Here is a 13,499-nt window from a genome sequence, read left to right on the forward strand (position 1 = left end):
ACTATTAAGGTCATTGAGGTATCAATATTTCTTTCCAAGCTCGTCGGCGTGTTTTTCTACTAATTCGAGGTCTCCGAGTCAGAATCTGGTGTCTAAATTGAGCGCCGGCCCCTTTTCCTTTGTGAAACTTACGTCCTTCTCAGAGCCCAATTCGGACTCAGCGACCTCAAATTAGTTAGAAATCGTCGTAAAAAAAACCCAAAAATTTGATGACTTTTTTGGATCAATTTTGGGCCGAAAATTGAGGATTGCAGATCACGATTTCAATATTATTGTGCCATTTTAAGGAGCTACGTATTATTCTAATTTGAAGTCTCTGATTACCATTAAAATGCCTTCAAAATGGCGGATCTGTTGAAAAAGTGGCTAAAAATACCTATTTCTTCTAAATTTTTCGTGTTTTTTGCCTAATATCCAATAATGGACTGTAAAACTAGCATCAGTATCAAATCTGTCATTTTACTCATTTCCTCTAATTATGGCGAATAATTTACAAAAAAGAAATGGAATACGTACGAGTATAAGTTAATAATTACCTTGTATTTTTTTTTTTTTAAATACACATGCATCACAAATTATGAAAATAAAATATAATCGTTGCAATAAAAATTATGATACGGAGTAAAGCGATGTTAAAAAATGTAAACGTAAGAATCAATGGAGCGGGGAAATTATAAATAATTAATACCAACGTACACGTTGCTACGAACTTAGACGTATGTAGATGTACCAGTACCAACAATCGCAGCATAATTAAACACGCTGGAATGAATTTAGGCCTATGCTTTAGCAGAAGTGTTTCAAATGATGAAAAGTTTTCGGAACCGATTGAAAACGAAAACAGAGTCATATTGCGCATTATGTATAAATTTTAACTCAGAGCGGGAAAATGTTTTAGAAATGTGCGTGATTCTAATTAAAATTTTATATTTTATTTATCGTAACTTCCTCAATAACTAATAACACGAGAGCGGATAAATTGAAATAATTCTGAAACACTTCTGCAAAAGTACCGCAACATCTACACACCTACGAACAAATGTAAGTTAGGTATATTAATTTTTTTTTTTAAATAAGAGGAAATAACGTAACACTTATAAAACTAACAAAATAATACTCGTAATAATTATCACATTTTAAAATTTTCTCCAAATGTCTTACAGCTACTGAGAAAAGCTCTATACTTTGGAAATGGAAAGATATCAATAGGAGTACACATGTCGGCGAAGAAAACTCATTTTACACGCGTTTTCCGAGAGTATTACAAATTTATACCGATCTAAAACGGCAAGAACATTAAAATACAACATTCAGCGGCGATGAATAGTTGTCAATAATCGACAGCAGTCATTAAAAAAAAAAAAAAAAGAAAAAAACCTTATTCGTTAACTATAGAAATTAGTCGAATATTTATGGTAAAAGCACCGTTATCACAGGAATCACATTCAATACCATGCGGCTTTTTGAGCAATTATGTCAGATCTTAGATTCTGAGCGAAGCTTATACCAAGTACCTGTCAATCAGAAATGAACAAGAACAAAATGAAATAAAATTAAAACTCTCGAACTCGAATAATTACACTACAAATAGACAACACCACATGCCATCTGTCACTGTCTACGACTTGCGTACGAAGCATAACAATTAACAAACCTTGGAAAAAGTCGATAAAATCATAATGCTGGTAATCCAAAGCAAATTCTGTTCGATCCAATCTTCGAGGGCTTGCAAGCAGCCTTTTTCGTTTATCGTTTTACTAATATCTAAATTCTGATTACGAGCAAGCAAAAATAAAAATTCAAAATCAGATCTACTATTGAAAGCGAACATAAAAAATAATGCTGTTCTAAATGGCAACCGAACGTTAATCATCAATACAGGGTGATCAGGATATAACAACTTGGAAAAAAATCGCCTACTCCAAAATCAAACAATCTAACTACATACAATTCGCAAATAATAGTTTGTTGCAGAAGAAAGAGAACTCGATTAACACTGTTTTAAGATATTCTCTCGTCTGGTGTCCGGGTATCTCAATTTATCGAGTTATCGCATTTGAAATACCGGTTAACGTTAAAACTTAGAACCCCAATAGAAATTATAGAAAAAATTATACTGATTTTACTAAAATTTTTCATTTTTACCTCTTTCTTGGTTCATAATTTGAGAATAATATTAGCTCCAAATCCAGAGAAACGAGCTACGCGGCAATTTATAAAAACTTGGAAAAGAATAAACCAATGTGAAGCGTTGCGCTCATTTTTGCAATACTTTATCACACAAATAATATCGCGTAGTTCATCCTCTGCGATTAATGACGAAAAATTGAAATAGTAGTCGACTGCCAAATGAAAAAATAAAATACGTTTTTAAAAAGTGTTAAATCTGCGCTTTCTCAACAACGTTCGTTCGTTTCATCGCAAAAAAAGCAAAATGCTCCAAAAAAGTACAGAAAAGAAAAACGAACAAACACAGTACTCAAATGTGGCACATGCTATTCAAACTGTATTCAATACCTGAACGGCTATTGTAAAAAAAATGATAAGGTTTATGGTGAAATAATTTTTTTCGAGCCATTCTTCCAGAGCTTTGATACAACCATTTTCATAAATAGGACTATCGCCTTCGTCTTGCGTTAGTAATAAAGTCGTCCATTTATCGGCATACTTAAACAGAAGATATTACTAATTTGGCAACAGTTACACGAAGATACTCCAATATACTTACGTAATTCGTTTTGCGCACATCGTAGCCACACTGCTTGTTTTTCACTACCTCCTGAAAATAATTATCGTACGTATTAATAAAATAGAAAAGAAATCACTACCTAAATGAGAAAAACTTTGAAATAAATTACATTCGGTTTCTTTTTACAGCAAGAAAATGGTACTCCACATGCTTCACGGCTACCTATATCTTGAGACGAACAGTTGAAATAATTATTTTTGTCCCAGTCTTTGGGTCCATCGATACCGCAACATTGAAGCTACGAGATGAAGATAAAAAAAAAGGTAGAAAACATTAATAATTACGAATGGAGTAATATACGATCTATTAATTTAAATTATGTAGTAATACCGACCCATTCTTCTTGAACCCAATCAATAAAATTTTGCTGGTCGGGATCTTCGCGATAACGTATAATAAACGTTTGAAAACCTTGTGCTGCCTCAGCTTTGATCTGAAACACAAACAACAGAAGAGTAGAAAAATTGTCGAGTACAAATTTTTCTAACACTCGGTCCATTTTTATACGTACCCAATCTTTGAAAACAGCCAATAAAACTCCACACGTTATCTCAAAAAGAAGTAGCACAGCCAAAAATATCGCATACTGAAAACGATACATACACATGAAAATCGGATCACAGTCATTGAAATTGGAATAAGAAACCCAAAGGAAAATGATTCTATCTGGCCAGGTGAAATTAGATCCGTGGAATGTCCATGCTCGGATCCAATCATTTTCCCATGAGAATAGCATAGGTACTTTATTAATAATACATTTCTGCTACAACGAAAGTTCAATGATCGAGTATACTCGAGTACTTTTATATGTAGTTATCTTTGTTATGGTTGGTTATACGTACCGAATACAGCAACACAGTATTTTCTCTCAACGCTCCCACGCATCCGGTGAAACCGATCACAAACGCAACAGTACCTTAAATCAACATTTCAAAGTAAAAATTCAGGAACTACGCGCAATAGATGAAAAATAAAACATAAGAATCAAAACGCCAACTTACCAAGGATAAAAAACACGAATGCTGGATCCAATACAACGTGGGCTAATTTACCGAAGTTGCTGAAGCGATCTTTCTCGCTCCACGACCATATTCCAATCGTCAAAATCAAAATGGCAAATGACTAGAACAGAATTCGATGGTAAGTATCTTCGAAGCCACAAATAAACATAAGTCAGATGCTCGAGCTACACTTACCCATAACATGAAATTAGCGATGAATAACAGGTATTTTAGAAAGCAATTTACATCGTTTCTACCTTGTCTGTAATGTAACACAGGCATTATGATGAACTCGAATTCAAGTCTTCATTATAATGATCAAAGTTGGTTGTCACTTTGACAACTACGTTCGTAGCCTAGCAAGGCAGTGACACACAATATGACATTTTTAATACCTAAAGAATACGGCAAGAGATCATTTGCTTTTCTGCAAAGTGCGTTTTACAATTGCAGAAAATGAAAAACTACACCACGAAAATTTTTACACTGAGCCCCAAAGTAGATAAGAACAAGACAGATTTTTCCAAAATTGATACGAAGACGAAGACAAACAACGAAAAAAAAAACAAAGAAGAAAGAATGGAAGGGTGAAGGGAAGCAGCAATTTGCAATAACGCTAACGCAACGAAGTTTACGTTCCGTCGGCGTTCCGATCGTTCCCCAGAAATATAAATAACGTTATACGGTGAGAACCGAAACTGAAACCATTATACATTTTTCCAGCCCGTTCGAGAGACCGTATCCACCGCATCTGTGATCCGTCCCACGGTGTAGGGTGTGTAGTAGAGTGGTGCAGTTGAAGATTTTTTCTGTGGTTTTGTGTTTTTGTTTTTCATCGAAGTCTGTGATGCCCGGAGCCCGGCTTCATTTTTTCTTCGTAATGCAATCAACGGCTATGGCTGTATATCTTTCCTGTATTGGCTATATTAATAACTATTATCGTCGTTAAATGTCAAAATTTAGTGTTCTGTTCGCTGCTAATGTAACGTTTATGGTGTAATTAGTTCAAATTTACATTCAGTCGTTGAAATCATCGCTCTAAAAAGTGAAATTCGGTTGTTTTAGAATTGATAAAACGTGTTGGAAATGGCGACAAGTATTTCCTTTCAGATTGGTCATCTTTTGGAAAAGGTTTGACCAACATTCGAGTATTGTTAAAATAATTTTATTTTTAAGATTATCGAATACGTGATGAAATGAGGAAACAAATATTTCGATACAGAATCGTACAGTTGTTACGCATTCCGTTCATTGTACTTTTCGTAGCACAAATAGTCGTGTTATTTCATTTTCTCGCCCATGCAGTCTGTTGAATACTCGGCGACATATTTACTCTGTAATTTTATTTTCAGATGACCTCGAACGATAAAGATTTTAGATTTATGGCAACTAATGATTTGATGGCCGAGTTGCAAAAAGACAGTATCAAATTGGATGACGATTCTGAGCGAAAAATCATCAAAATGCTGTTGAAATTGTTAGAGGATAAGAATGGCGAAGTACAGAATTTAGCGGTAAAATGGTACGTATACTACATAACTGACACGTCTATTCTCATTGCGAGAAACGTTTATCTGAAACTTTGTAATTTCGCAGTTTGGGACCGTTGGTGAAGAAAGTGAAGGAGTTTCAAATAGAAGTGGTGGTGAGTGCGTTGTGCGCGAATATGGCATCAGAAAACGAACAGCTCCGCGATATATCCAGCATCGGTTTGAAAACTGTTATAAACGAGCTTCCGTTAACGTCCAACTCGTTAGTTGAAGCAGTCTGTAAAAATATCACTCAGAGAATTAGTTCGGTTATTTTGAAGGTACGTCATGGTATATCACGCCTATGAAGGATAACCTTCACGTTACGACATGAATATTGTGAATTGACGATTTGCAATTTTTATAGCAAGAAGATATCTCCGTACAGTTGGAAGCGTTAGATATATTAGCGGATTTGTTGCCGAGATTTGGCGCAAACTTATCATCTTACCACAGCGAAATATTACAGTCGTTGTTACCTCAGTTGTCTTCGTCTAGACAAGCAGTTCGTAAAAGGTAAACGATCGTATCATTGCTGCTAAAACAAAAATTAACATTGCCGGAAACCTAAAACCGGATAATTTTTCTTATTTTTTTCTCTAGAGCGATCGTAGCTATGAGTCATTTTGTTGTTCCGTGTAATCATAGTCTGTATGTAAAACTGATAGAGCATCTTTCAACCGGATTAGAGCAAAACACCTCTACAACGTCTATCTGCACCTATATTCAGTCCATCGCTGCCATATGGTTGGTATTCAATTCGGCTTATTATTACGCCTGGTTTGAGATTCGTCTAATTTTTTTTTCTGTCTGCTTTGCTTTCATCTCGTTGTAAATATAGTCGTACAGCTGGTCATCGTTTCGGAGAGCACTTGGATAGATTTTTCCCTTTAATTCAGAAATACAGTAAGGAAGATGACGACGAATTGCGTGAATTTTGTTTACAAGCTTTCGAAGCGTTCGTACAACGTTGTCCGAGAGAAATCACTCCGTATATTCCTACGGTAAGTATTTCTCGGTACATGGCTAGATATCCAATCACGAATGTAAAACGATGATGGTTCGATTTTTGCTCAGATAACGGAACTGTGTTTGATGTATATAACTTACGATCCGAATTATAACTACGACGACGGCGATGTTGATAATCTGATGGAAACTGATGAAGAAAAAACTGTCGAGGAAGAGGACGAGGATGACGAGTATTCGGACGATGATGATATGAGTTGGAAAGTGCGAAGAGCGGCCGCCAAATGTTTGGAGTCTGTAATTGCTACTAGACGAGAACTGATCACGGAATTTTACAAGAACGTTTCAGCACAACTGATTGCTCGTTTTAAAGGTATGAGATCTAGAAAATATCGATTGAATATTTTGACGAGTCGTTTTTCAACTCGACTTTTTTCTTTACATTTATTCGCAGAACGAGAAGAAAATGTCAAAAGCGATATCTTTCACGCTTACATTACTTTATTGAAACAAACCAAACCTTCGTTTTCATCGGGTATCGATAACGACTCGATGGAAGAAGAAGAAACGCCCATTTCGTTGTTACAAGCTCAAGTTGGTATCCGTTCACTAGAACGAACTAACATCGGGTTATCGTATTACTCACCTAACGTCACCTATCATCTTAGGTACCTACGATTGTGAAAGCTGTCCACATTCAATTACGCGAAAGAAGCATAAAAACTCGTCAAGACTGTTTAGCTTTACTTCGAGAATTGATCAACGTTTTACCGGCTGCACTTTCGATGCACGTGCCAGCGCTTATTCCCGGCATTCAATATTCGCTCGGGTGAGTGTGCAACTCGATATTTCATTGGCGTGCGTTACGTTTCGTTCTTAACTCGAGTTCGATTTGGTTCTTTCAGAGATAAGAATTCGAATAGTAATATGAAAATCAACACGTTGTCATTCGTTCATTGTCTATTTTGTTCGCATCCGGCGGAAGTTTTTCACACTCACATGGCTGTTTTAGTACCTCCAATTACCGCAGCGGTTGGCGATAATTTTTATAAAATTGCGGCTGAGGCGTTACTTTGTCTAGAACAGCTGGTAAAAGTGATCAGACCCTTGGGTAAGTCGAGTGACGCTTATAGCGAACCAGCAGCGCTGTTTGCATTTTCATACGCAAATAATTGAATTATGTTAATTTATTTCGTCTTAGATACGTTGAGCAGTTTCAATTTCGCGCCGTATACTAGTAAAATATACGACTGCACTTTGATGCGTCTGAAAACTGCGGATATCGATCAGGAAGTTAAAGAACGGGCTATTTCATGTATGGGACAAATCATATGTAATCTCGGAGACTATTTACAGGTTTGCCTTACACAGCGGATGTCGTGATTTTCATTCTGTCGATCTATTTTTTTATGTGATTTCATTTGTTTCTTTTTTTAAAAATTTTTTCTAGGGTGAATTGGTGGTATGTTTGCCGATATTTTTAGACAGATTGAAAAACGAAATTACCAGACTCACGACGGTGAAAGCTTTAACGAAGATCGCCGCTTCACCATTGCGTATCGATTTGAGGCCAATTATGGTAAGTTGGAACAACGTTCCCCGATCGTGCCATCGTCTTTCCTCTTGTGCGAACTAATTGATTTTTAATATTTTTCAGAACGAAGCTGTTCCTATTTTGGGCACATTTTTACGTAAAAATCACCGCGCTTTGAAATTAAGTACGTTAACGCTGCTGGATACGTTGGTGAATAATTATAGCGGTTCGTTGAACATCGCTTTGTTGAATACGGTCATGGTGGAACTGCCTCCTTTGATTAGCGATACCGATTTCCATATCGCGCAATTGACGCTCGTTTTACTCACTTCGATTGCGAAATTGCAGCCTTTAGCTTTGAGCTCATCCAGCGTATTACCGGAAATAATCAATCTGGCTAAATCGCCGCTATTACAAGGTACCGTACTACCGTATCAATTGCGACAAATTTAGGTGAGATCGAGTGGTGTTATCGTTTTGTATCTGCTTAATTTGCGCAGGAGGCGCTTTATCGTCCATGTTGGCATTTTTCCAAGCATTAGTGAACGCCGATTTGGCAGGATTGGGATTCAATGGATTACTCGCAATGTTGGTGGCGCCCATTGTTAACAAAAGTCCGGACGCTAGTTCGCCCATTTTGCATAAACAGGTAATTTTCACTCCGTTTGCGGAACCGATGCTTCTTTGTCAGGGGTTCATCGTTTATTGGTGTATGCGCAGGCATTTAATTCGTTGGCCAAGTGTGTAGCCGCCATCACAGTCACGCAGAAACAAAACGCTGTTCCGGTGGTGGAAAAATTCCTGAGCGAAGTGCGTGTTTTCAAAGGCGACGAGCCAGCTAAAAACGAAGTTCACAAACACGACGAACAAAGCATATTTTCTCTTCGAGTCGTCGGTGAAATCGGTAGACATATGTGAGTGTTCCTTCGCTCCCCTCATATTTTATAATCTAAGTCCGAAAATGTTGTATCAATAATCTGTTACGAATGTTTTTCGTTTTTCAGCGATTTACACGACGTGGATAATTTGAAAAACGTAATTCTCATGGCGCTGTCGAGCTCTTCGGAGGAATTGAAATCATCGGCGAGTTACGCGTTAGGCGGCGTTGCCATCGGTAACCTTCAGCAGTATCTTCCATTCATCTTGAACGAAATCGAATCGCAGCCGAAACGTCAGTATTTGCTACTGCATTCGTTGAAAGAGGTACGTGTACTCGAACAGTGTTGAACCTCGTTGTATTTACCCTGCTACAAAAATCAACCGTGCGACTTATTTTATTCGACGCAGGTCATCAGCTGTCAGTCGTGTTCGGAAAGCGGAGTGCAACAATTACAGCCATTCGTGCCGGCGATTTGGCGTCAGTTGTTCAGACATTGCGAATGCAGCGAAGAAGGTACTAGAAACGTGGTAGCCGAGTGTCTTGGAAAATTGACCTTGATAAATCCGTCGTCGTTGCTACCCGAATTGAAAGAGTCGCTTAATTCGGACTCGGCGTTGATGAGGACGACCGTTCTCACCGCAGTCAAGTTCACTATTTGCGATCAGGTACTTTTTTTAGCCTCTCGAACGAAATTGCTCGTCGCTTTTTTTTTCACCCGCTAATACCACGTTCGTTTCAGCCGCAAGCGATAGATCCGTTGTTGAAACAAAACATCGGTCATTTCTTGAAATCGTTGGAAGATCCCGATATGAACGTGAGACGCGTGGCGTTGGTCGCTTTCAATTCAGCCGCACACAACAAACCGTCTTTGGTGCGCGATTTATTAGACCAAATACTACCGAAATTGTACGCCGAAACGAACGTTAAAAAAGAACTAATTCGCGAAGTCGAAATGGGTCCGTTTAAACACAAAGTGGACGACGGTTTGGATATCAGAAAAGCCGCCTTCGAATGCATGTATACGTTGTTGGATTCGTGTCTCGATCGTTTGGATATTTTCGAATTCCTCAACCATTTGGAAATGGGCCTGAAGGATCATTACGATATTAAAATGCTCACCTATCTGATGGTAACCAGACTAGCTCAGTTGGCATCATCCGCAGTACTGCAACGTAAGTTGTTTTAAGGGTCATCAGATGTTACCTTTATTTATTTATTTATTCATTCATTCGTCTTTTTTTGCTTTCCGCAGGCTTGGAAAGGTTGGTCGAGCCGTTGAAGTACACTTGTACGTTGAAAGTCAGAGCCAATTCGGTGAAGCAAGAATTTGAAAAACAAGACGAACTGAAACGATCTGCTCTTCGAGCGGTATCAGCTCTGCTGACCATACCGGATGCCGGTACGTTTGTGCGCTTAATTTCTCTATTCTACGCGATAAGCATTTTTCAATTCATTTTTTCCGTTTAAATGTCTGTTTTGAACCGAGTATGTAATACCTACTTACTTGTTGCGAAATCATTTGACCTGTACGTTTGTTTCAGGTAAAAATCCTCACCTCAACGAATTCGTCATGAACATCAAAAGTTCGCCCGATTTGAATGCCATATTCGAGTCGATACAGAAAGATTCTATGATCTCCGGCTTAGAACATCAAACTTCCATGGATATCAGTTAAAAAAGTTCGCGTCGTTACGCCACCTTCGTCTACGTTTTCTTGTAGCTATTTTTCTTCGTATTTGTATTTTTCATGTACTATATAGTTGTACAATGTTTTGTAAATTATTCTATTCCTATGTTTTTTTGTTTGTTTGTTTTTTTCATCTCGCAACGTACATCATTTATCGGGTACTTGTCGCAATTGGGATTATTGTATTACAACTTAAAGCTTCATTCTGATATCCTAACCAGTGTGCATATTGCCAACAAATTTTACTCAGCCGAGCAAATTGTTTCCATTCGAAGCAATAATTATAACTATCGAAAACAGTAATCAGTTTCCGCTTATGCCGATCAACATAAATACTTACTTATTCAACGAATGAATCGGCTATCTTGGATGTTGTTTTGAAACTCTCCTTTTCCCCTGTACCATTTTATTTTATTTTATTTTATTTCCAATTTTTTATTTTCATTCTTCATATTTTAGGTATTTGTTTTTCTTGTCTGATAATGTAGATTTATTATCTGAAAATTCGGGGCCGCCAAGTGATTTTCTTTTTGTACTCTGTCCTTTGTCGTGTAGCGAATGATTGAATTAAATTATTACAAATGTACGAAATAGTAACATTATTTGTTTCTCATTTGTTCATAATTTCGAACAAAAACTTGATCGTGTTGTCGAACGTTTGTTTTCAAATTGTTTATTATATTAATGAACAAAGCTGCAGCGCATTAGTAGTTTTTCTCTGAAATGAGGTTTTGACCGTCGCGGCGCGGCGTATTCGTTTCCGGTGCCACATTGTCCCCACGACGCTTCCTTCTACTGAAAATTTTCCATTTTTTTGGACTCAAATGAGCTGGAAAAAAGTTGTCAAATTTTGCATTTTTAATGACGTTTTCAGACTAATCTGAGGTCGTTGAACCCAAAAATGACGTTCATTTTTCAATTCAATTCAGTGCGAAATTTCAAGTTTTTTCGATCTTAAAGAAGTGCAATTTTCGAGTAGAAAGAAGCGTCGTAGCGACATTCTGACACCGGAAATGAATTCCCCGTCCCAGAAAACCCCACTAGCCGAAAATTCAACTCGTTTACGCCGTAATTTCGATGAGTCATTTTTTGAGTAAAAAAGCTGCATTTTTGGCCAAAAATTGACCCATCGAAATTACGGTGTAATCGAGCTGAATTTTCGGTCAGGGGGGTTTTTTGAAACGAGGAATTCATTTCCGGTGTCCAATTGGTGCGACAAAGCCACCTTCCACTCGAAAATTGCACTTTTTTGAGTTGAAAAAAAACTCAAAAACCATCGAATTTTGCGTTTTTAATCAATCACGTTTTCTGACTAATTTGCGCACGCTGAATTCAAGAATGACGTTTGTTTCGCGATCGAACTCGTATTCGGTGGAATAGTCCCAATATCTCATTGAAGCAGCGTCACTCGATACAAACGGACACCAGATTCGGACTCGATTTTTTTGAAAATCAAAAAAAAATACAACGAGGTTAAGTTCATGCATTTTTTGGGCAATAAAACTTTTGGTCGCCAATCGAGCTGATAATTGAGCTATGAGGGGTTTTTGGGACGGCGAATACATTTCCGGTGCTAGTTCTTCCAAAAAGCTCAAAGTTTCCGGAAAAATGGAACTTTTCTCAGAAAAGTAGAAGTTTCAGGTGGAAAAAAACTCGATCGACTAACATAAATGAGCAAATGAGCTTGACGTGATCAGCGATGCCGAATTAGTGACAATCGACTATTCGTCGTCGACCGACGCTATTCGTACACTCTATTTGATATTCATTCGGCTAAAAAGCTCAACTTTTTGAAAAAATAAAATACTAATTTGCCAATCCAATTTTTGTCATTTTTGAGTATCTTAGTCTTAGATGCATTGCTAAGTAAATTAAATGAAAGTAAATGAGACCAATTTCATTAGGAGAATATAGAGCATTAGGACATTAGGAGGTTCGATACTCCTACTACTTGAACTTTCAAATTGATTTTGGGAGCTTTAGAGTTTAGAGAGCTTTTTAGGCTTAGGCTGTACGAACTGGACGAATAGGGGGGGTTTTTGGGTACGGCGAATTCGTTTCCCACGACCTACAGGGTGGCCAGAAATATCGGGTACCCCTAAAAAAGTTTTCTAACTAAATATTTCGGTTGGTCACAGTGAATGATAATAATGATTACATATGATTGGTTGTTGGACTGGAGAGATAACATTCCACCAATCATATGCATCTATTTCACGTTGCCAACCATAGTTGGCAAAGTTCGCGGAAACTGTGAACGCGTTCACGTTCACGTTCCCTGAGGTGGGAACACGTTCGCGCTCACATTCATCAGGCGCCCTTCACGTTCACATTCACGTTCGTAAAAAATGTCTATTTTCAAGCAAAAAGTGATGAAAATTGAAAATGAGTCGAAAACGCATGTTGAAATCAGTACGTTCATCATATCGTTCACCTAAAATTGAACGCGTTCACGCTCACGTTCACTGGAATTGAACGCGTTCGCGAACTTTCGCGTTCATGAACGGGTGAACGGGGTGAACTTTGCCAACTATGTTGCCAACCTATATTTTTAATGAAAAACTTTCTTAGGGGTACCCGATATTTCTGGCCACCCTGTACCTAATTATACCTATTTAAAAAGTTGAACAACCAATCACAATCGCTTACGCAAGTTAGTTTTTATTTTGCGCAGGGTTCTCCTTATCTTCTTCGTTGGCACTTTTGGTTCCTGTGATAGTGGAAACACTGGAAACTGGTTGTAGTGGTGTAAAGCTCTTTCATACAAGTATGGAAATAGATTATAATACCTGCCTCTCCATCCTAAGTACTGACGTCGACGTTTTCGTCTTTCTTTCAACATCTTGTACAATAACGTTAGAGTCATCATTGCCATGATGTCTTCTTCATCACTCGAAGTCGAATCAGTATCATCATTCATTTTTTTTTTTACAGAGATGATCTTTCAATATTCAAAAACATGAAAAATGTAGAAAATAATCAAGTGAATACTCTTTTACAATCACAATATTCCGGCATGCAGTGATAACAAATTGGCCAATGAAATCACTTGTTTCTTATGTGTTATTTTTGCGTTATTTTGTCTGTGAAGAGGCTTTATGTCTAACGTTTTACATTTTATGTTTTACGTCTTATTTTTAGTTTGTGAAC

The 13,499-nt window shown here is 37.5% G+C and overlaps 2 protein-coding genes across 5 annotated transcripts; one reads left to right on the forward strand and one right to left on the reverse strand.

The window, feature by feature from the left end:
- Positions 1-519: 519 nt before the first annotated feature.
- Positions 520-4,319, reverse strand: Tsp26A (Tetraspanin 26A). Of its 4 annotated transcripts, XM_065369087.1 has the most exons (10): positions 3,946-4,319; positions 3,751-3,871; positions 3,592-3,665; positions 3,261-3,335; positions 3,084-3,182; positions 2,859-2,987; positions 2,729-2,779; positions 2,518-2,667; positions 1,655-1,771; positions 520-1,514 (listed from the first exon to the last, which is right to left on the reverse strand). In XM_065369087.1, exons 1-10 carry the CDS (start codon positions 4,030-4,032, stop codon positions 1,446-1,448), a joined length of 972 nt encoding a protein of 323 aa, XP_065225159.1. In that variant the 5' UTR covers positions 4,033-4,319; the 3' UTR covers positions 520-1,445. The 4 variants fall into 4 exon arrangements, with proteins under 4 accessions (XP_065225159.1, XP_065225160.1, XP_065225161.1 ...); XM_065369088.1 differs by lacking the exon at positions 1,655-1,771; XM_065369089.1 differs by lacking the exon at positions 2,518-2,667 and having other exon boundaries at positions 3,946-4,317.
- A 294-nt stretch (positions 4,320-4,613) lies between these two features.
- On the forward strand, positions 4,614-10,940 carry Cand1 (Cullin-associated and neddylation-dissociated 1). Its single transcript, XM_065365606.1, has 20 exons — positions 4,614-4,881; positions 5,103-5,272; positions 5,347-5,560; positions 5,647-5,795; positions 5,883-6,026; positions 6,121-6,283; positions 6,357-6,621; positions 6,703-6,842; positions 6,917-7,077; positions 7,154-7,359; positions 7,450-7,604; positions 7,699-7,827; positions 7,906-8,200; positions 8,283-8,431; positions 8,503-8,696; positions 8,787-8,985; positions 9,070-9,327; positions 9,402-9,834; positions 9,915-10,061; positions 10,204-10,940. Exons 1-20 carry the CDS (start codon positions 4,837-4,839, stop codon positions 10,335-10,337), a joined length of 3,750 nt encoding a protein of 1,249 aa, XP_065221678.1. The 5' UTR covers positions 4,614-4,836; the 3' UTR covers positions 10,338-10,940.
- Positions 10,941-13,499: the final 2,559 nt, after the last annotated feature.

This window comes from Planococcus citri, chromosome 5 (genome assembly GCF_950023065.1).
Source record: "Planococcus citri chromosome 5, ihPlaCitr1.1, whole genome shotgun sequence".
NCBI classification, from domain to species: Eukaryota; Metazoa; Arthropoda; class Insecta; order Hemiptera; family Pseudococcidae; genus Planococcus; species Planococcus citri.

What these genes read in the sequence shown, in the direction of transcription:
- Cand1 (XM_065365606.1), top strand. Translation starts at nt 4,837, where the DNA reads ATGGCGACAAGTATTTCCTTTCAGATTGGTCATCTTTTGGAAAAG. An exon ending in CAGTCCATCGCTGCCATATG is followed by an intron (nt 6,027 to 6,120) that starts GTTGGTATTCAA and finishes TTGTAAATATAG; the next exon opens with TCGTACAGCTGGTCATCGTT. An exon ending in TACTGCATTCGTTGAAAGAG is followed by an intron (nt 8,986 to 9,069) that starts GTACGTGTACTC and finishes TATTCGACGCAG; the next exon opens with GTCATCAGCTGTCAGTCGTG.
- Tsp26A (XM_065369087.1), bottom strand. Translation starts at nt 4,032, where the DNA reads ATGCCTGTGTTACATTACAGACAAGGTAGAAACGATGTAAATTGCTTT. An exon ending in ATTGGGTTCAAGAAGAATGG is followed by an intron (nt 2,988 to 3,083) that starts GTCGGTATTACT and finishes TTCATCTCGTAG; the next exon opens with CTTCAATGTTGCGGTATCGA. An exon ending in TTTTATCGACTTTTTCCAAG is followed by an intron (nt 1,515 to 1,654) that starts GTTTGTTAATTG and finishes TCTGATTGACAG; the next exon opens with GTACTTGGTATAAGCTTCGC.